This window comes from Thunnus thynnus, chromosome 6, assembly GCF_963924715.1.
Source record: "Thunnus thynnus chromosome 6, fThuThy2.1, whole genome shotgun sequence".
Taxonomy (NCBI): domain Eukaryota; kingdom Metazoa; phylum Chordata; class Actinopteri; order Scombriformes; family Scombridae; genus Thunnus; species Thunnus thynnus.
Genome location: NC_089522.1, coordinates 6,945,483 through 6,966,932, shown reverse-complemented (window position 1 = coordinate 6,966,932; position 21,450 = coordinate 6,945,483). Strand labels below are relative to the sequence as shown.

At 38.6% G+C, this 21,450-nt stretch overlaps 1 protein-coding gene across 4 annotated transcripts in view; it reads left to right on the top strand.

The window, feature by feature from the left end:
• LOC137184085 (solute carrier family 41 member 1-like) overlaps positions 1 to 18,827 on the top strand; it is a 47,475-nt gene extending 28,648 nt beyond the window's left edge. For all 4 annotated transcript variants that reach the window (XM_067591434.1, XM_067591435.1, XM_067591432.1 and 1 more), the window contains 6 exons: positions 1,943 to 2,089; positions 3,099 to 3,243; positions 3,706 to 3,785; positions 9,754 to 9,888; positions 13,693 to 13,841; positions 15,118 to 18,827. In XM_067591434.1, coding sequence (XP_067447535.1) covers positions 1,943 to 2,089; positions 3,099 to 3,243; positions 3,706 to 3,785; positions 9,754 to 9,888; positions 13,693 to 13,841; positions 15,118 to 15,291 — 830 coding nt within the window. In that variant the 3' untranslated portion in view covers positions 15,292 to 18,827. The remainder of the gene's footprint in view (positions 1 to 1,942; positions 2,090 to 3,098; positions 3,244 to 3,705; positions 3,786 to 9,753; positions 9,889 to 13,692; positions 13,842 to 15,117) is intronic.
• Positions 18,828 to 21,450: the final 2,623 nt, after the last annotated feature.

The following is a 21,450-nucleotide window of genomic DNA, read 5'->3' as shown; positions in this document are numbered from 1 at the left end:
AGTATTTTATTTTTTTAATTTTCCCAACAGAGTTTTAGTTAGCAAAACTCTTAACACAAAATTCTGCACAATTATCAGTACACAAAATGGAAACATCTTCATCATATTAGCTAATACATCACACAAAAGGTTCATCAGAGAAGCACAATAATTTATGTGATGATAATTACTTTTTCTGCTCTGCCCTGGCACCAATCCTTAAATATTTCAACCACTTGTAAGTTTAATCCTCTAAAATACAGTATGCTGGAAAGCATATAGCTATAAACCACAATTTACACTAATGTAAAAGACAATAAATTGCAATATTTTTACAGTAATCAAAAGGAAATGGGGTAATGTTACAGTAAAATAAGGAGAAATGTTTGCAGACACGTGTTGCATTGATTCAGTGAAGTGCACACTTTGTAATTAAGCACTGAAATTTGTACTACAATGAAGTGTCTGTATACTGGAGACTGAGTGTGCGTCAGTTTTGCTCTTTGCAGTGAGAAAACTGAGCCAAAGCAAATGTAATATACTATACTAATGCCAGCTGGCATTAATGTTCTGAGTTATCAGGAAATGCAGTGAGAAAAAAGTCTAAAATCAAGATGTAAGTGCACTAAATACCCAGTGAGGATCCAGTCACCCAGGATCCAGGGGTAGCATTGCAGCACACAACTGGCAGAACATGGTTTTCAATGAAAAGATTTTTGGGATAGTCACTAATTGGAAACAAACACAAAGATTGGCATTTACATGCATGGCTCCTTTTAAGGTGAGGTATTATGGTTATTCAGCTGCTTCTTAAGCAGACACAAAGACACACACAAGATGGTCTAACTAGACAAGACGCCTTTTAACCTCCTTCATAGCTGCCCTGTCTGTTGGTCAGTAAACTGCTCTTACATGGATTAAATGGCTAGTTTGGCATTTTGCGACATACACTTATTTGCTTTCTTGCAGAGAGTTAGATGAGAAGATCAATACCTCACTCATGTCTGTACAGTAAATATGAAGCTAAACCACAGATAGTTAGCGTAGCTTAGCATAAGGACTGGAAACAGTGGGAAACAGCTAGCCTGGCTTTGTCCAGAGTTTGCAAAATTGGTTGTCTGTACAAAACCCAAACTGTAAGACAAGACTCCAGGATTAGTCAGCTTTAGAGGTGCTTGGGGGCATTTTTTTTAAACTTTTGGACAGACCCAGGCTAGTTGATCCCCCTACTTCCAGTCTGTATGCTAAGCTAACTTCATATTTAGTATACAGACATGAGAGTGGTATCAGCCTTCTCATTTAACTCATGACAAGAAATCAAATAAACATCTTTCCCAAAAAGGACTGGTCTTTTTTACTCTTAATGTCAAACCAGACATCAGTACATGGACCCAGCAGAGTTTGACTGTGCACCTATCCCCATATAACCCCTCCCCACATGTAGTTACTGCATAATCCATAATTCATCCACATCATTTATGTTCTAGCATTTAGCAGGCTTGATGAGTGAAGGAATTACATTTCTGGTTTCTGTTTTTGCTAATGTCTTGAGTCATGTCTCAGCAGGGAATAACCTCTTTTCAGTTTTCCTCCCCCTACTATTCAGTGTATAATATTTCTCTACAGTATTTTCCTACATTTCTTTTTTATTTGCTTAGTCCTATCCAGCTTGTTTAAGTCTTCTTTTTCCTTTCCCAGTAAGCTGTCACCCTGTGAGGCTGGGTGATGTCCTGAAAATTGTCTTTATTAATATAGAAATAGTAACACATTTCAGCTGAAAGCTTTCATCAGCATTGTTCTTTCTTTATTCATTTTTCCTTTTCATACATCTTGGTTAAATGTAATGACAGTTTTGCTTTTTCTCCATCATCTTATTTTCTGTTTCTGTCTCTTACTCATTGCTGTCTTGCTTCTTTCTGTCTTCACTCTCACTCCTCCTTGGTCTGCCGCCACTCCTCCGCAGGTCTGGTGATGATTGGAGTGATTATCGGGTCCAGGAAGGTGGGGATCAACCCTGACAATGTGGCCACCCCCATCGCTGCCAGCCTGGGTGATTTGATCACCCTATCCCTGCTGGCCGGGGTCAGCAGCACGCTCTACGAGTACATAGGTGAGGAAATGCAGTTGGAATGCAAATGCTTGCGGTGGAGTCAGTGAGGGCAATGAAGTTGGACTCAGCTCTGATTTATGGCTCTGTGTCACCCTTGTTTGAGCTGCTCTGCTGTGTTGTGGGTATCAGTAGCCACAGGAGTGCTTCCATGTAGATTTTGGCCGCCTTTTGAATATGACGACAACTTGTTGGTTTCTTTCAACTTGGCACATCTGGATTAATGGCTTTTCAACCCATAAGAGGACATTTTGAATGTCTGCTTCGTTGTAATAAAAACAACGTAATGGTGTAAATGGTGTTTATTATGGATATAGTGTCAAATAACTAAGAGGGACTATTTGGACTTTTTTGAGTTCTTCTGTGTTCTGTGATGCTGATGAAGAGAACACAAGATGGCAGCAAAACTCAGGTTTATTATTTTTTCAGACAGCTCATCATGATGTATGTCTGTGAGGCTCTTGGCTATAATTTTACTGTGAAAGTGTTTCTGCATTTATGATAAGGCGCATCATAAATGTTTATCTTGCAAGTAAAGTGTCTATATTTCACCTAAACCCACCTTTTTCAAGACGGCATTAGTATTTATTACTTGAAATTCATATAAAACTATGGTATACTCAGTATGGACAAAATAACTTTTATATCTTTTGTTTTGTACTGTATCAGAGAAGTGTTGATTTAACTTTACGGTGCTGTTTGATATCACGACACAACAGTATTTTACAGTTTAATATAATTATAGTATAATATGACAGTAATATTTATAGTGAGTCTGTTATATTGCATTACAGTGTCTTGTGTTTCTGTTACTGTGTTCTCACCTTTTATATCACTGTATAGCTAAGTGTCAGCTAACAATACTAGTATTGATAATAGCATAATCCATGGCTTGCTCAGTTTTTTTTTTAATTTTATTTACATTGATTTTTTAGTGACCATCAATATAAATAGCATATAAGAGGAGGTCAGTTCATTTCTGTACCACCTCATACCTGTCTCTGTCCCACAGATATATGGTACCTGTCCCCCCTGGTGTGTCTGGTCTTCCTGGCTCTGATCCCACTGTGGGTGGTGGTGGCCCGACAGAGCCCTCAGATCAGGGAAGTTCTCCGCTCAGGATGGCAGCCTGTTATAGTAGCCATGTCCATTAGCAGGTATATACATACATACAGACACACAACACAAACTTATAAAAATGTTAATTTTATTATTAATTAATGATCATCACATCCATTTGTTCAGTTAAATTGTATACTGATGTTAAAGAAAAGAAGACCTCTAATCAAGCTGAGTGAAAAAATTAGAAAACTGACAGACTTGAATAAAACTGATAAAACTGATTTTACACGCCAAAGTCTGTTTACAGATCTTGGGGAGTACTACTGCACATGTGAAATAACTTGTATAAAGCCTTTTGTGGCTCCACAGGGGGCTATGAATGTTTATGTGAATGAATAAATTTTGATAAATCAAAACCTACACTGTAGATATCTACAGTGGGTCTCCTGTTAACCCTTTGCACTGACCACAAATCCTCAATAATGCAGTCGTCAGGCTGGGAAACCCTGGCAGTGATCGCATGTTATTCTTATTCTTTCTTTCTTTGTGGTTTCCAGTTTTGGAGGTCTTATACTGGACAAGACAGTGAGTGATCCCAACTTTCAGGGCATGGCTGTCTTTACACCCGTCATTAACGGTAAGCTGATTGGTCTGAAAAGTTATATGATGAAGTAGTAATCAAACTGAAAAATTAAGTTAAATTAGCATTTTATCCACTTAGTGGATGTTGTTGTCCGGAGTGTGTATTAGTGTGCTACTTGTATGAATCCAAGATGAATCCTAAAGATTCTACAGTGAGCAGAGTAACCCCCAGCGAAATCTAACAAACACATATCACTGATATATATGGAGGGTACGTACTGAACATGGCAAGAGGTGCCATCACAGTTTTTTTTGATATTGATGTAAAACAGGAGTGGATGAGGTTGGGATGGTAAAGGAGAAGGCAGCAGCAGCTTGGAGTCATGCAGGGAAAAATCACTTTGAATCTTAAATCAAAGAAAATAAAACACACACGATCACTGATTGGATAATCTTTTGGTCAGCTGATGTGTCATATCTGCTGTGAGCAAACAAAATGTTCAAGTTGTTATGGAATTTTCCATCTTTAGGGTTGACAAATTGGGTTGCATTGGGTCAAGCCTGGGCCCTGAGGTCACACTGAAATTCTTAAGCAGGAAGGAGGTATTCTCTCCTCTCCTTGAGACTGCAGCTGTCTGTGATGTTTTGGGGAAAGCAGAAACCTCCCTGATAGAGGGTAAATCAGCATTGCCATGGTCACCAAGGTTGAAGGCTTTCCTAGACAACACAGATAGGTGGATGCGTAGATTCTATGGACACAGTCAGACATTCAAACCAAAATGTGCTGACAGTGACCTGAAGTTCCATGCAACGTGACCTGAACTGACACGGGTAAAATGCAGTTCCTTGTTTAGAAACTAGTGAACCAATTAGACAAATTTTTCATAGTGTGGGCTGATCTGCTGAGGTTAAAGACTTAGACTCAGACTTTCAGGGACAGAACGGAAAGAGACAGCATCCGCGTTGCAGATGACTTCAATGTTCGCTATTTCAGTTCTGCTTGATCAAGTACTTCAATAAACTTTTTCAGCTTTAAGACATCTAAGGCTTGTGTCCACTTTTCCCCACTGAGGTGCTGACCATCGGTCAAAATATCCACAACACAAGTCAAATACATTTGAACTCACATTTTCTGTTCTCTCGGGTGCTTCCTGTATGAAACCGAGCAGCATGTTAAAAACTGAGCTGACAGGAGTGAACAACAACAGAAAAAAATAGTAATGCTTCTCACTCAGATTTAACTGAGATTTGCTGCATTTAACAGCAACAAGGTAGACCTCAAGAAATTACTTTTGCGATTGATTTCCTTCCCTGCAGGTAGCCACTGACAGCTGATTGTTTTCATTTATTCCACAGTGTTATGAAAATCAGCTTGCAGCAAACTTTTATTTTGTACCCCTTTTTTATCTTGTCAGAAAATCAATCCCAGAATACAATAATACAACTAAATACAACTAAATAATATAACTAAAAGGAAAATGTAAATTTGGTCATTTCTTGTACTGAAAAGTGTCCTGCCCAGCAAGTAACTCTAAAGGCTTGGAGTGTGTATCTTAAAGAAGTGTTGGGTATTGATACCTTGGTTTGAGGTATGTAAACATAGATTTCTAAACACAAGAATCTGTACAAGAACAAGTCAAAATAAAATACAGTTTAAAACTGGCCAAATTATAGTTAAAATCAGGAATTAAGTATTAAGTAAACATGAAACAGGATCTGGCATTCGCTGCCAATCTCAGAACTTGACAGTTTTTGTCAAGTCCTACTGTACAGACCCATTTCATTCAGTACCAGAAAAGTACTATAATATGATACCCAGCCCTACCAACAAGAATGATCAGAAGAGTTCTTCCTCAAACTGAATTACAATGCATGATTACCTTTCTCAAGCAATTCAGAATTTTGTGCAAGTTGATTTTATTGCCATTGCAAAATGCACTGAAACCAGTAGCAGTGTGGAAGGTAGGAAACCAGTCTAAATACATACGGGAAGCTTTGGAAAATATGAGGCTGTAATGAAAAGTGTACATGATTTGAAGTTAATGGGCTACCACATGCAGAACTGCCAAAATGTCCTGCAAAAGAAACCTTAAAACCTCTGGAACATTTGCAGCAGCTATTTCAAATGCACCAAGGCCAACATGTGGAGCATCAAACTGCTTTGATGCATCGCATCAATTTCAGAATAGTAATTCATTCAAAACTGTAAGAGTTGCATTAAGGGTGCATGCAAAGGCACCCTTTATAGCTCATCAACTGAGCCAGCTTAATTTACAAGTTTAAGGACTTAATTGACTGTTTGCTAAACTTCCCTGATGCTCCCCTGAAGCTTTGGATTTTTCCACATACTAAAGTGGTGCGCATGAGGTTGTAGGAAGAGCAATAATTAGTGTATAAAGAGCTTTGAGGCTATTTTTTGTCTTTCCAAAACCTAAAATATGAGCACAAAAGTGTAAGGAGTGGATTAAACAGTGTGTTCTGTGTATCTGCTGTAATATGAATACATCCAGTCTCTAGTATCTCCCCACTGTGTTGGAGCCGGTCCTGGTCAGTGGCTCTGCCCTGCTCTTCATTACATTTGAGGAAGTTTACACTGCAGCAGTCCCAGCCTAACGTGTTATTTGAGGTAGCATTATGTTTGCCAAACACATTAGTCTGACCTCTGTCTTGTCCAAGCTAAGCCAAATAGGGTTATGTCATAATAAAACATAAGTCTTATCTTACATCTGTCCTCATTATACTTCTAACACTAACTAGCCCTACGTTGCAATACAAGAATAATCCTGTTTCTTTATTCCTACATATACATAAACATTTAAAAGTCATTTGGAGACAGCATTTTCAACCAGCTCATGGATTAACTCGCTAGTAACAGCTGATAAAATCTGCCAGCAACAGTTGACAAAGCCCCAGCTAGAATTGAGAAGCCTGCTTTTGACTACTTTTTTCTGAACAAATTGAATTCTAAGTTGTAAATCTGCCACCATTATCACTGTAAACTGCATATCGATGGCCGAAGAGCAAAACCTCCTATCTGAAAAATGCACTTTTTTGAGAAAACTAAAAAAAACTTGTTTTCTTGCAGAATGCTGTTTGTTAAGGATACCCAATACACAATACACTGTTTTTGGACTATATTATTATATTATGTGTTAACAATACCGACTAGATATTAATGCCTCGCAAAGTGCAGGTAGGAGCTTTTGCACTTGGTGCAAGTTGGAAGAGGTTCTACAAAACGATGCTCTAAATTAAGTTAATTTTATTTTTGATTTAATTTTAATTATTACGTTTGTTTTCAGGTAAAAAGATGTAGTAAATGTAATAGTTACTACACTGTAGTATACTAGGGTCAGAATTCCTTAAGTGGGAAATTCCTTAAATTCAGTGCATTTGCTTCCTTGTCCGGACGGACGGGATTATCTTGCAGACAGACTGAATATCTGAATATGAGCAGCTTTCCTTGTTCTCATCATCCAAAGTGAAATCCGCCAATCAGAAAATTCTGCTGATAGGAGGTTTTGCGCTTTGGCCATCAATATGTGCCAATTGACAATGGAAAGATTGACAAGTATAGCAACAGTAACTAAGGCTTAGCAAATGATTTAATGAATTTCATCAAATTTCATCACCCATCACAATGATGTAAAAGCAACTACAACACTGTGGTGGTGTTGCATATTACTCTGCTTGCAGTGAACTATAAAAGTTGATGATGAAAAGATGATGCATGTCAAAGGTCACATTAAATCCATTTACGTCTCAAGGTAGAAACAGAGATCATATCACACTACAGATCCAGTACACGTCCTGGATGGAAAGATGGATAAAGTAGAACTAATCAGGAACAGAGAGAAAGCGAGAGAAGAGAAAACAATGTTTTGCAGTGTGTACTGAATTTGTAAACTGACCCATTTAATCCACATGCTGCTCTTTTCTCCATGAAAAAGTCCCGATCAGCTGTAAAAATCGGAGACTGAAACTATGAAGATTTAGTTACTTTATACACATAGAAAACTGATTTTCACCTCTTAATGCTGTTGAACAATGATGAAAAATGCATTGAGACAGAGAAGCGGAGGCAAAAGAGAAGCAGCCTCCAGAATAAGTGGTTTGGCTGTGAGGTGATGCATGCAGGGATCCACTGAGGATAGGAGAAAAGTCGATACAAACCACTAATGGTGCACACCCAGTGTCCTGGCACAGCTGACAGGGCCTTAAATAATCATCTAGTCTTGCTGTCACTGTTTCTCATTTTGTCTCTGCCCATCAGCCTGCTGTTTCTCAATCTCCTTCCTATTCTCTCTCTTTGCACCCCTCTCTGCTAAATTCTAAAATCGCCAATCTGGTTTGAATTTCCCATTTCCCCCACTGGCTTGCATATAAACCAGTATTATGTTATACTAAAGTTTCCCTCGAGTCTTTTCCATCTCACAAAAGAACATCTGTGCCGGTTTTTGGGGTAAATACTTGGATAGGTGTTTGATTTAACTGAATTAGGCACAGATAGCCTTGTCAACACCAAAATTAAAATGGACTTTGAAGACCGGTTGTATCTGGAAATATTGTTTTGCATTTAGCAGAACTGTTTTGAAGAAGGGAATAAAATGGATCAACTCACACCAGGATGAAAGGATGAAATCTTATCTTATAGCTCTAAGGTTTAAACCCAGTGAGCTTTTTTGTTGCACATAACATCTGGGAGAAGTTTAAAAATCTGAAAATGACTTATCAAACAGATCAGACATTTTTACACAAAGTTAGTTAGAAACAAGGTGTCTACCAGAATTAGAAAGACAGCACATAATGGTTTTTGCACATCCAGAGTCAGATTTCACTGTTGAAATCATACAGCTGCATGCTTCTCATTTACTTTCCATACGAACGCGTTGCTGCTCTCATGTTTCTCTGACATATCAGATGGAGCTTTTGTTTGTTTTCATCTCTTTAATTTTGTCAAATGCTGTGTCTCCTCTGGCCAGGTTTTAGCTGTGCTTTGGCCTTCACTCTCTCTCTGGAAACTCTGTCCAGATCACAGCCGTACCATAGACTCTATATATAGATGGACGTAGCAAGGCGTGATGTCACCCATTGTTTTGCATTGGAGCTAGTTTGAAGCCCAGAGTTGCTGCTTATAATCAGTGCCATCTTTCCTGTTTGGAACCAGGAACTTCCAAATGAGTGTAGGGTGTTGCCTTTCATGCTCTGGAAACATGCCCCGCTACCTCGCACTGACGCTAATGCTAACTTACCGGGAACACTGAGCGGTGCACACTTGTGCTAACATTAGCTAACTAACACAGCAGGTATCATTATCAAGTAACATTAAATTTACTGAAATACCGTGACAATAGTCTGATTCAGTGCGTGTCCCGCAGCCAGGGAGCAAACTGTCAATCACAGCTGTCAATCAACACCCACACGGCAGACATTAAAGCTACTATTCATCTTTATATGTTATTAACGGAGCAATAATTTCCAAAATGATCACCAGCACACTTGTTAGAGGGCTCGAATTTAATAATTGAGACCATAATGACTCGTTGAAAAAAATAATTGACTCAGTATTTCATGAGAGAAGTGGATGCTTTTTGAATAGGAGTCTATTGGAGCCAATGATTTTTTGGAGCCAACATCTAGCAGCCGTCAGTGGCATTGCACTTTAAAGGGATTTCCGTATTGGCTTCAATTTCAAGCTTGGTCATCACTTGGCTTAATTTGTGTTCAGGCAACAATGAAACAGATGAAAAGTGTTACTGATTGTAAAGCTTAGTTTACCGCCCCTTGTGGGAAAGAACTTTCTGTTTCAGTTGATAACGATGATTCAAAATCAATATCAGATTTTGAAATGAATCATTGGGGGAAAAGTAAGTCTTTGTTAGCATTTTTTTGATAGAATTAAAGTTGCAACCAATGGATACAAGTGGTTGCTCTGCTAATAAAGTAAAGCTCTACACAGCATCATCTGAATCCTCCATTCATACTCAATCAATCTGTCCTCTGTCCTTCTTTCCCCTGTGTAGGAGTGGGTGGCAACTTGGTGGCCATCCAGGCCAGCAGGATCTCAACTTACCTGCACTTCTGGAGCATCCCAGGGGTGCTGCCCTATAAGATGAGGCAGCACTGGCCTAATCCCTGCATCACTTTCTTTTCCTCAGGTAACACTGTCATGCTGGCTTGACAGCACAACATCCATATGTACTGAAAATCTTAGACCTTTAACCCAGGGTGACTTACAAGATTGAATTCCTAGATAGCCGTTGTTCAGTAAGTGGTTGAAATGTTACTTTGTATTACAGACTCGGACTAGGCTGACTCTTTGAAGCTGCTCTAATCAATATTTTTACATTAACAATGAATCAAATGACTATGTGTAATATGAAAGTGACAAGCCCACAGAAAACGATCACATGACTCTGCAGGCCCATTCACAGAGCATTTTAGCATCTTTCACTTCATTGTTTTGGTTTTACTGCCCCTAACTTTACCGTACAGATTCACTCTTAACACTATCATGAGCAATGTTTTTAGCAGCAGCAGCTGTGTTCAGCGAAAAAGCTGTAAAAACCCACTGCACACTACCTTTCCAGCATCAAAAAGCAGACAGACAAAACTAGCAACTAGCTGGTGAACAACTAAAGAGCCAAATGTTTTCTCGGGAGCTTCACCAAAAAAGAGCTTAAAAGAGTGAAACATGACTACATCCTTTTTTTTGGAGTTTCAGTCAGCACCATCAGACCTGTGGCAAACTCTGTCACTACTGCTAGCTACAGGAGCGAGGAAGCTCATCCACTCACTATGGACAAGTCAAGATTTTAGTAAAAAATGTAAATTGATTATTTTGTAATTGGTTAATCAAACCACCAATTTGCTGCCACATATCTGGGTCCAGGTTAATTGATTAACTATATTAGTTCTGTAGGAATTATTCATATATTCAGCAGGGAAGCCAAAACGGTTATAAAAATGTCAATAAATTAATGCACTTAATAAATCATTGTTGGACTTATTGTCCCTACTGGTTCATGCTCATTCATTGAGCAATATGATTGTAAAAAAGTTGTTAAATTGCATCTCATGTGGTGTTAAGAAGGTCTTAAAAAGTCTTAAATTTAATTTGGTGAACCCTGCAGAAACCTTGGTTAATGTTGTGTCAATTATCAATTCAATTAACAGCTTTAATATTATTATAGTTGATGATATGATCTTAATTAGTTTCGAAAAGGCAAACAGTATATCAGGGTTTACTCATCCTTGGAAGATAGCTATGAATCCCCCTGTTAGTGTCTAGACACTGGTGATGATGAAAGAATAATGGATTTAATTTCTTAATGGTATATTATGCAGGATTTTCCTAAAAAACAATGTATAAATCTGTACACAATGAAAAAACTGGATGGCAGATAAATTCTTACAGCTAAATGCAGACAAAACATAAATGCTTATCCCTCCTAGTCTTGTCCCTAAGATAAGGGATGGTCTTGAGTCTCGTCGGTTAAATCCTCCAGAAGAAATCTAGGTGTCACTATGAATCAGGCTCTGACTCTGGACCAACATGTCAGGTGTCTGATTCGCTCTTGATTTTTCCAGCTCAGGCCCATTGTGTCTCAAGCGGAGATGGTGATTCTGATTGCTCTTCACTTGCTCCCCATCAAATTCACAATCCAATTCAAAGTTCTTGTGATCACCGATAGAGCTCTACATGGTCAGAGATCTACTGCAGCCCTGAGTCACCAGCAAGTCTCTAAGGTCCTCTGATCAGGGTTTGCTGGTTGTTCCTCAAACTAGATTTAAAACTAAGCTTCTGGGCATCAGTGGGTGTGTAGCCCTCAGCCAGTAATAGTATGCAGGGTGTGAGGTCAGGACTCATAGTGAAGTCACCAGGTTACATCGCTGTCTGCTGTCTGCTCTCTGTCTCTGTGTCATGGATGTATAAAGAGCTGCAAGTTTGTGGGTCTGCTTGACCGAGGGCAGGGCTGAGCTGCACACACAGTGCGGAGAGGCCACAGCAGATAGGATGAAACTCTGCATTCACACAAAATCTGGTAATGCAGCACCTTCCCGCAGGGTTGTGCGGAGGTGTGGGTGTGTTTATTTGTGCTTTAGAACGTAACTGCCATTAAACAATCAGAAAATAACATTTTAGAGAGAGCGAGAACAAAACCGTGAATCAAATAAGATTCACGGCTTTGTTCTCGCTCTCTTCATTCACTCTCAGGCTTGCTCAACTACCGCTCTCTCTCTCTCTTTCTCTCTCTCTCCCTCTTGCGCTAGTTGAGCTGGGAGGGGGGGGCAACTTTGAAGGCAGTGTGTTTACAAACACCAACCGACTGCATAGTATACATTTAAAGCCCTACTAGTGACATTATAGCCTAACCTGTCTAGTTACATGTCAATAACAGAGATATGTGAAATCCATAGGTGAAAGCAGACAATGGCTTTTGTATTGATGGATCATCTGTCCTAAGCAATGACTTCTTGCTTGATTTTACAGTAAATACCCATAAATCTTCCTCCTCAGTGGCCAGGCCCAGTTCTACGAGAATGCAAAAGTGTGCATAGCACCCTCAGTTGAAATTTGAATAATAAATGCCAGGCACAGAGGCGCATGGACTGTGTGGACGTTCATGTGCACCTGCTATTTTGGTTCATATGTGTGCAGCAGTGCGATGTGCAAAAGGGCTGAGTGAAGGTGAATATAGATCAACAGGTGTAGCGATTATAAATACTCTCTCAGCCAGTCACATCACTGCTCTCATGGCTGTGAAACAGCTGTGCCAATCACAGTTAAATGTGATAACGACAGCTCAGCAAACGGAAAGCTTTTCTTCAGGAAATGTCTGGACAGTTCAGAGCATCACATCATGAACACACATCACCCCAAATCTGCACCCATAGACAGATGGAGTAGTTTTTTTCATCAGTTAGTTACTATAATAACAATAGAAATAAGAAATAAAGAAATTGATTTGGTAATGCAATGTGTTTCAAGGATAAAACATGAGGCGCTATTTTGCTAAAAAGAAAGTTGGAAAAGAGGCTGATGAGCCCTTCATAAAAAAAAACAAATACTGCGTTATAACCGACCAGTCTGATGTGTGTAGAAGTGTGTGGTTATACTGTAGCAGCCTGGTTACATCAGGCGATTTAATGAGGGTAAACACAGTGAACAGTGGTGTGTAACGGCACTGTGCTCTGGCACAGCACTTCTCAGAGGCTGCGGATTTATCAACATATCAGTCCTGCTGCCTTCAGATGCTGCAGGAATGTAATGAACTGAAGGAGAAGGTCTTCATACAGTATAAACAGCTGTTGATAACAAACACTGTAAGAATCACCCACTTTCATTTATAGATCAACGCAGACTGATTTACTGACTTTTCTGCTTTTGCCGATTTTGGTCAAAGTGTTTAATTTGAATAAATTATTTATATTTTAAGCATTAATCTGTTGTTGCAGCACATCTGCAGCAAGTATTTAGGTCGAAACACAGGCATCTGATACTGTATCTGTAGCTTATGTGACGCTCACAAAAAGAGCAGGATTTTATGAGGATGACATATGACTGCAGCGTTCTACTACAGTCATACGTCATTGTTCCATTTTAGCAACAGCTTAAATTTTTGAACTCTGAGCTCAAATTGAATTATTTGTCAAAAAATATTTGGCAACAGTGTGGCTAATCAACATTGACAGGAAATGACTCAGAAAAATATGAAATATCTTAAAAATGCCAAAGTACACTGGAGGGAGGCTTTAAGAACTGGATGGATTTGACCTGGAGTAGAACATCCTGAGGGGCTTGTTAAACACGAGCTGTGCTGGTTCTCAACAACATGAAACACCTGAAATGGAACCATTTTTGAGCACCAACACATGCATAAATTTATCATGCTACCACAATATCGTAACCTTCCTGTTTACCAAACTGAATGAATACTTCCCCTCTCTATGTCTCTCAGGGGTGAATTCCAAGTCAGCACGGGTGCTTCTGATGCTGGTCATCCCCGGTCATCTGGTCTTCCTCTACGCCATCTCTCTGCTACAGGGGAAGGAGGCGCCTATCACTGTAGCCTTCACCATCTGCTACCTGTGTGCTGCTCTGCTACAGGTGAACTGATGCAGTTTCATGCACACACTTTGTGAGGTGTTTTTATGCCCCCCATTCACTACAAGAAATAAAAGAAAAGAAATCATTTTGATTTCCTTGTTAGTGGTTGTTAACACTGACCAGTTTCACATAGACTCACTGGCCTTGGAGCAGAGAATTTTCACACAACACTCTGATTCAAACTGTGGAAACCAGTCATCTGAAGGTACATTGTAAGGCTTTGTACAGTGTGATAAAAATGGCTGCTGCCACCTGATACCTAACTGTGAAATGACCTGTGCCAGGTGTTGGTGTTTCAGCGGCTTGGTGAGATTAAGATTTGCTCCAGGATAGAACCAAAAGTATTCTTCATGCCTGCCACGGTCCCCTTTCTGACCTCCTCAACATAATATCCGCTGTTAGTGTTTAACAGCCTGGCTGATTGAATAAAAGAACACACACAAAACAGAAAAACACACATATACAGTATATCCATTATCAGCATTTGAGGGAACTAGTGCAGTGGTTCTCCAACCATTTTTGTCTGACGTACCCCAACAACAGACACCCATCATGCTCCAAATATGTTCTTTTGAATTGATTTTAAACTGGATGTTGTTTCTCACTAGTTTGTCATACAATTGAATTATTAATGCTTGGGCGGGTTCGTTTGGTCAAGTATTCCTTCTACATCCACTCGGAATGGCAGAAGCTGGATTTTACAGCCATTTATCCATTACTTTTAGACTTTTAACCATCTATTCCAACCATTTCCCATTACTTTTAGTTCACTATTCTAACCATTTATCCTTTACTTTTAGCTATGTATTCCAACCATCTTTCAATTTCTTTTAGGTAACTTTTCCAACCATTTATCTTATTTTAAGCTAACTATTCCAGACATTTATCCATTCCTTTTAGCAAGTTAAAAGTAATGGATAAACATCTTTTTCAGCTGTTTAATCATTAATTTTAGCCAACAGTTCCAACTTTAACTTTATCCATTAGTTATAATATCTATTTCAACTGTTTATCTATTATCTTTTACTAACTATTTCAACCATTTATCCATTTCTGTAAAATTTCAAGTATGTATCAATTCAGCTATTTAATCATTACTTTTAGCTACACTGTTACATCCATTTCTTTTAACTATTGCAACTGTTGAATCCATTACTTTTCTGTATGTATTTACACTATTCATCCATTACTTTTAACAATCATTTTAACTATTTAATCATAACTTTTAGCTAAATATTTTTTTCTCTCTTATTGCTGCCTTTTCTTCTCCGTCCAGGTGGCCATCCTCCTTTACGTGGCTGACCTCATTGTCCGTGTGATGTGGAGACGGAGTCTGGACCCTGACAACTTCTCCATTCCCTACCTGACAGCCCTGGGGGATCTGCTGGGCACTGGCTTTCTGGCCCTCTGCTTCCGCTGTGTTGCACTGGTTGGAAGTCTGGGTCTCTGAGTTTTTCCCCTTCGCCTCTTAACTCTTAGACAGCCACTGTCTTGTTGCACCCATTTTGTTTTATTTACACAGAGATGCTTTTGATTGGACAATAAGGCATTTTCTGATCTTTATCACTGGGCAGTTCATATGGCACAGGTGATAAATTTACACCCATCCATCTGACCTTACGGTATTCAGACATTTTGAGACATGATTTCTGGTCATCAGTGCATCTATTTTGAACTTAAGTTTACAATCATTCCTTTTCATCTCTGTCTGTCTTTTGGTTTTACTGCACTAACTAAATTTGTGGTTGGAGAGTGTGCTCTCCCTGTCTCTCATATCATCTCATCTCTTTGGCTTCATCAAAGGAATATGTAGCAAATTGACATCATAGCAGCAAGACAGCGTAACAGCATATCAATTGTGTAGTCCAGTAGAAATTTTTGTTCAACAGCCTTGACTGTGAAAAATTGGTCTGTTTGTGGACTTTTATTTGAACAGACTGTACTATGCATTAATGCTGGAGGTTGTGGAGGTCGGTATGTGGTATGTGTTGGTAAGTGTCATACACTAACTGGAATCATCATTACTCATCAACGCTTAGAATGAGTGGGACAAATCAGGTTCAGTACCTGTAACACAGAGGAATGTTTCGTCATCACATGAAAAACTTGTATCTCAGTTATTATGCATTTAATGGACTTTATGTATTGTAACCCAAAGCTCCACTTTTCATGAGGTTTTCTGCAAATTAATGAGGTAACAGAGACAGAACAGGGGTAATTGGTACATTTTAAGGACACAGACAAATGGCATTGCTTCACAGTGGAAACAGTTTGATTAGGATAGGAAGACAATATCAGTAGGTGAGGTGGAGGTTTGTGTCAATCATGAGCAATGGAATCACCTCTGCTCTGACAGTTTCATGACATCAGTAAACATCAGACATGCAGATATCAGTGCAGGCCGGATCCACCTAAACACTGCTCATTCAGTGGATATGTGCAGATCTGTTGATATGCAGCACCTAAAAACTATCACAGGAGATAGCATATTTAGCAGCTCTGTTCACTGGATATCCATTTACCAGTGTTTCTGTGAAGTGAGATGAAGAGTCAAATATAATGGATCATAAAGACTGAAAGAGGGACGGCATCCACTAGCAAGTTTCTGACGTTTCTAAATTATGTGTTTGTGTCCAGATTCCCTACTTGTCACACGTCATGGCACATAGTGGGATAAAATCTAAATTGTTAAGGTTTAAAGTATGATCCGGTGCTGACTTCCATGTTCACAAAACAGCCACGGCACAAAAATCCCTGCAACCCTCGACTTCTATTCCTTCTCCTGCTCTTTCCTTCCGCTGCGGAGAAGTCAACAAAACACCAAACAGGCACAGGTGGGAGATGAACCTTGTGCCCAGCGAAAACACCACAAAATGAGCCCAATGTCTCCAGAATATTCAATATGCAGATGATATATTGCTGTTTGTTGTACATACAGTAGATATATACATGGTTATTAAACTGACACTTGAGTTTAAAATAGTGATAGTTATAAGCAATGTTTTTTTCTTTTTCATCAAAGGCCCAAATTGTGTTTCAATGCACTTTGAAGTTCTGCAAAATGTATCTACACCTCTCACAATGTGTATAGCAATCTCGGTATAAAAAAAGGTAGCGAAACAGCAGTGAACTGATGCAGATGACCTCTATAAGTTTGGGGTATTCATTTTCATCTGTCAGCCCAGGTTTATGTGTTTATATCTACTGTGTAGCAGCAGAGGATCTCACCTCACCACTTAGCAGTCCCTTTAAAGTAGGTTTCACAGAGCCTTACAGTTCATTATGATGGTATTCTGTTCGAACCATAAAACCTCATTATAGCAGTGAGTGCATATACATGCACACGTTACTCTTTAAAGTCATGTTTAAGCATCCTCATATTGCAGTTATGCACATTTACATTTACATGAATACTCAAAAGATAATCATTAGTATGGATTCAGAGATTACAGTGTGAAGTACACCTGGCTATCTCTAGATCCCTGCTATCATACTTACAGTTCTTAATACATATATGAGCTTCACATCAAAGATTTGTACAATATCTCAGTGCAGTACATACTGTATATGTGTGTAAATGCACTCATGAAGCCACATGGAACATTTTTTGTTGTTTGCTGTATACTCATTTTTAGAGACAAACCTCATAAACACTGAAATTAGAAACATTTCTCAGAAACAACCCGTCGTGTCAATAACTCATCTTCTATGTGAGGTATTTCAGTGTTAATAGTGCTTTGCTATAAGCTTTAATCGTGACACTGTTACACAGTACTTTCTACACTAGAAGGTAATGAACTATAGATGTGTACTATTTGAGTCACAGTTTATCTCACTCGAACTTACTCTATGAGATCTATGTGTTAACTGTGATACTGTGAGAATTAGACCACAGCTAAGGTTGTGTTGTACCAGCACATAAGTGTGTCTTAATCAGTAGGGCTGGACGATATGACCTACAATCTGTGTCATGATAAACTGTCACATTCACAGAGAGAGCAATGAATGTAATAATGCAGATGATGTATTGCTTTTTGTTGCACATACAGTAGATATACACTACAGTACAATATTATTAAATTGGTACATGCAAACACTAGTGGGTGCTGTAACTATTTTCAAAGAGTTTATTCATTATTTATTATTCATCCATTATTTCAGTTATTAAAAGGAATAGTTTGACATTTTGGGAATTGCACTCACTTGCTTTGTTGCCGCGAGTTAGATAAGAAGAGTGATGCTACTCTCATGTTTGTGCGCTAAATATGAATTGGCAATTAGCTTAGCTTAGCATGAAGACTGGAAGCAGGGGGAAACAGCTAGTCTGAAACTGTCTGAAGCTGGAAAAATCTGCCTACCAGCAGCCCTAAAGCTGACTAATAAACAAGTTATGGTTTTATGGGGAATTTCCTTTTGTAACCAGTCTATTTCTTGGACAGGACAGTGACAGGCTAACAACCTCGTTATTACAATACTCCAGAAAGCCACTGCACCCAGCCAAGAAACAGATCCAGCTTCATATTTAGCGCACAGACATGAGATTGGTGTGTATCAATCTTCTCATCTAACTCATGAAGTGAAAAAGCGTATTTCGTAAAATGTCAATTTTTTGTTTATCATCCAGCCCTATTAATAGGTATGTAAAAGAGTGTGATGGCAAAATACCTGATTGCAAACTTGCACTTTTGTTTCAATAGTTGTTTAAAGTTGCCTTGAAAACAAATTAAATGTCAACTGTGTCTTATCCAACATCTCCCCATCTACAACCATGTCAGTGTTAAAGAAGTAGTTGCTTTATTTAAATGTTGCAACAGTCCTTCCTTTTTTGCTGTCAATAGGAAAAACTTTGTACTGTACTTCAATGTTGACACTGCCACGTTATGAATTTAGGGGCTTTTAAAATGCCTTTTTTTTCTAATCTTGCTGTGTTCAGTGTCACTTGAGCTTCCACACCTGTGTTATGTCTTCTGTGTGCGCAAAGATGAAGTGCGGTTTCAAAAATGTGACAAATGTTTGGTGAGTGTTTATGTGATCTTGTGGCTATGAAGTTATATTTTAATAAAAACCAAACGTGTAATGAAAAATGTGTCACTTAAGCACCATGACTTTTGCCAAATCAACCAAAAAAATGCTAAGTATTAGTAGGATTTTTAAAATAGGTGAAAGATTGTTTCATCATTTCATTTGATCATCAGAATAATTTGGAAGGTGCTTTAATTACTGAAAAATTTTACATAGTGACTTTACAAAAATGTTAAATTACAGATTTTTCTGTTTTCCAAGGATGGCTTGTTCATCCAGCACTGCAGCCATCCACAAGTAATGTGCCAAGGGGGAAAACAAGGTCATCTTTGTCCAGTACAGCTAAATGGAAAGCTTCCCTTACTATCATACAAAAAACCACCTTTGAGAGAGGATCTCTGAGTTTAATTTAACTGTGTTTGTGATGAGAAACAAAAAATGACCACACACACTCAAGTGCTGCTGTTAAGGGATTGTATTTGTCAAAAACTTCAAGGTAACCAGCCAGTCAACTATCAGAAAGTGCACTTCAGTTATCACATTCACAGTTTTGTGGCACAAGTAAACTGGTGCATGAGAGATTCTTTGAGATTGTGCTTTGTTCACTTTTTCACAGTGACTCACCAAGTCACAGGTCTGACTAAAGGAACATTTCTAGAGATGTGGCTGGAGGTGTCTGACTAGCCGTGTTCATACACAGCAGCGTCCGAGCATTTGAGATGAATATACAGTATGTTTGATCCCTTTCAAAGAACAAGCTACTTGTAAAACTTGGAAAAAAGTAAATTATATATATTTTGTGCAGCAAGTCATCAAGCCAATAAGAAGAAAACAACATGAAGGGTGTGATTGGATTTTGGCAAGTCACAGCTTCCTGCATATTATGGCTTAAATCACACACTGCTTCACAGCAGCGCATTAAAAATGAAAACCCTGTAATCCATGGCTGAAATCATAGCCGAAAGGAAAAATAAAATGTGGCATACAGTAAGCATGATGAAACAAATTTAAGGCTTGAATAAAAAGATGGAGTCACTTATAAAGACAGCTTTTAACAAATTACCCATACTCACTCACAGATATTGCACTTTTCAAAGCATGTCTACAGGCATAAAAAGGCAATGTTTCCAGATAATAATGTTCAGTATAATGAAATATTTTACAAAAGACATCTGGTAGATAAAGAGATTAAATTAAAGACAATTTCCTTTTAGCTCAACGCCAGCCTGTCTTGACATGCGCTAGCAAAATTGTGCACGCTTTTTCAGCAAAACTGGAACTAATATCCTGAGACTGCAGGAGACAGCCATTTCAATGGAAATGTTACATTTTGTTGTTTTGTGGTGAATTCTTGTTATTCTCAGAGACAACCAGCTAAACAAAAACATGTCAGGTCCAGATGAATCCCAGCACTTATCTAACACATGTTAGATTGGTATCTTGATAAACAGGCAATAATACCTGGAGGCCACAAGATAGTCCAAGTAAGACTTTGTGTACACTGAAAAATCACTTGCTGTTGCTATGGGAAATGTACGGAATCACAAATTGAAGATAGTAGATGTAGGTGAAAAGTGAAAGTGAATACTATGCGTCCTCACACACAGTCACTGATCATCACAGATGTATGAGATAATAACTAGGTCTGAGCAGGGGATTTTACTGCAGCTTTTCTTATTACATGTTAATTATTTCCTAATGATTTCATACAAAATTTTCTGGAAAGAACAATGTAATTTGGTTGCAACAGAAGGCAAAAAAATATGGACTGACACTGTTATTTTAGTTAGAGTTTAATTAGTTTGTGTGTCGAGTACTACTACATTTAAACCTGAGTAAGTATTTATTCATATTTTATTTATAATCAGAAACTGTATTCTTCATGCTGTATGTGTTGACTAAAAGGCTTGAAAGTGTCAACTGAATATAATCTGTTTGACCCAAAACTGATGTCAAATTCCAAAAGTCTTTACAGGAAACGTTCTAGTAAATTATCAGGAATTTAAGAATGTGGAAAAATACAGCAGTCGCATTATTACTTTAACAAATCATCTTCATCTCAAGTCAATCTCAATTTAACTTGTCATTCTCAATTTCTTTCATTCTGCCATTCACGGATACAGAAACAAGTGAAAGTATCCTCAAACTACATAAAAACAGTCACAGTAGATTACTCTACTAGTTTAAAAAAAAATGCTGGCTTCACAAATTCACTGGCAGATTTGACTGTTTCAAAATGATGTCAGCCTAGTTAATGATACTGCCTCTAGTTTCAGAAAATAAGACTATTATTTAAGCCTGCATGGGGCATCTGTTAAAACTGATATTTTCGCAGTGCAAACCATTCATAAAAGTTGCTACCTTAAACTGTAAATTCACTAACATTTGCTGAGCAAGGCCCTGCAGTGATGACTGTAGCTGGGTTAACCCCTTAATGTGTCTGCCTTCACGCTAACAAGGGCAGCTCTGACCAGAGGTGTTGCTGGGCTGGACTCAGGACCTGACCACAGCTATGTGGCTGTTTGTTCAGCATACCTGCCCAGAGCTAAATACAGACAGCGATAGAGGAGGGATGGTGAGCTTTTAC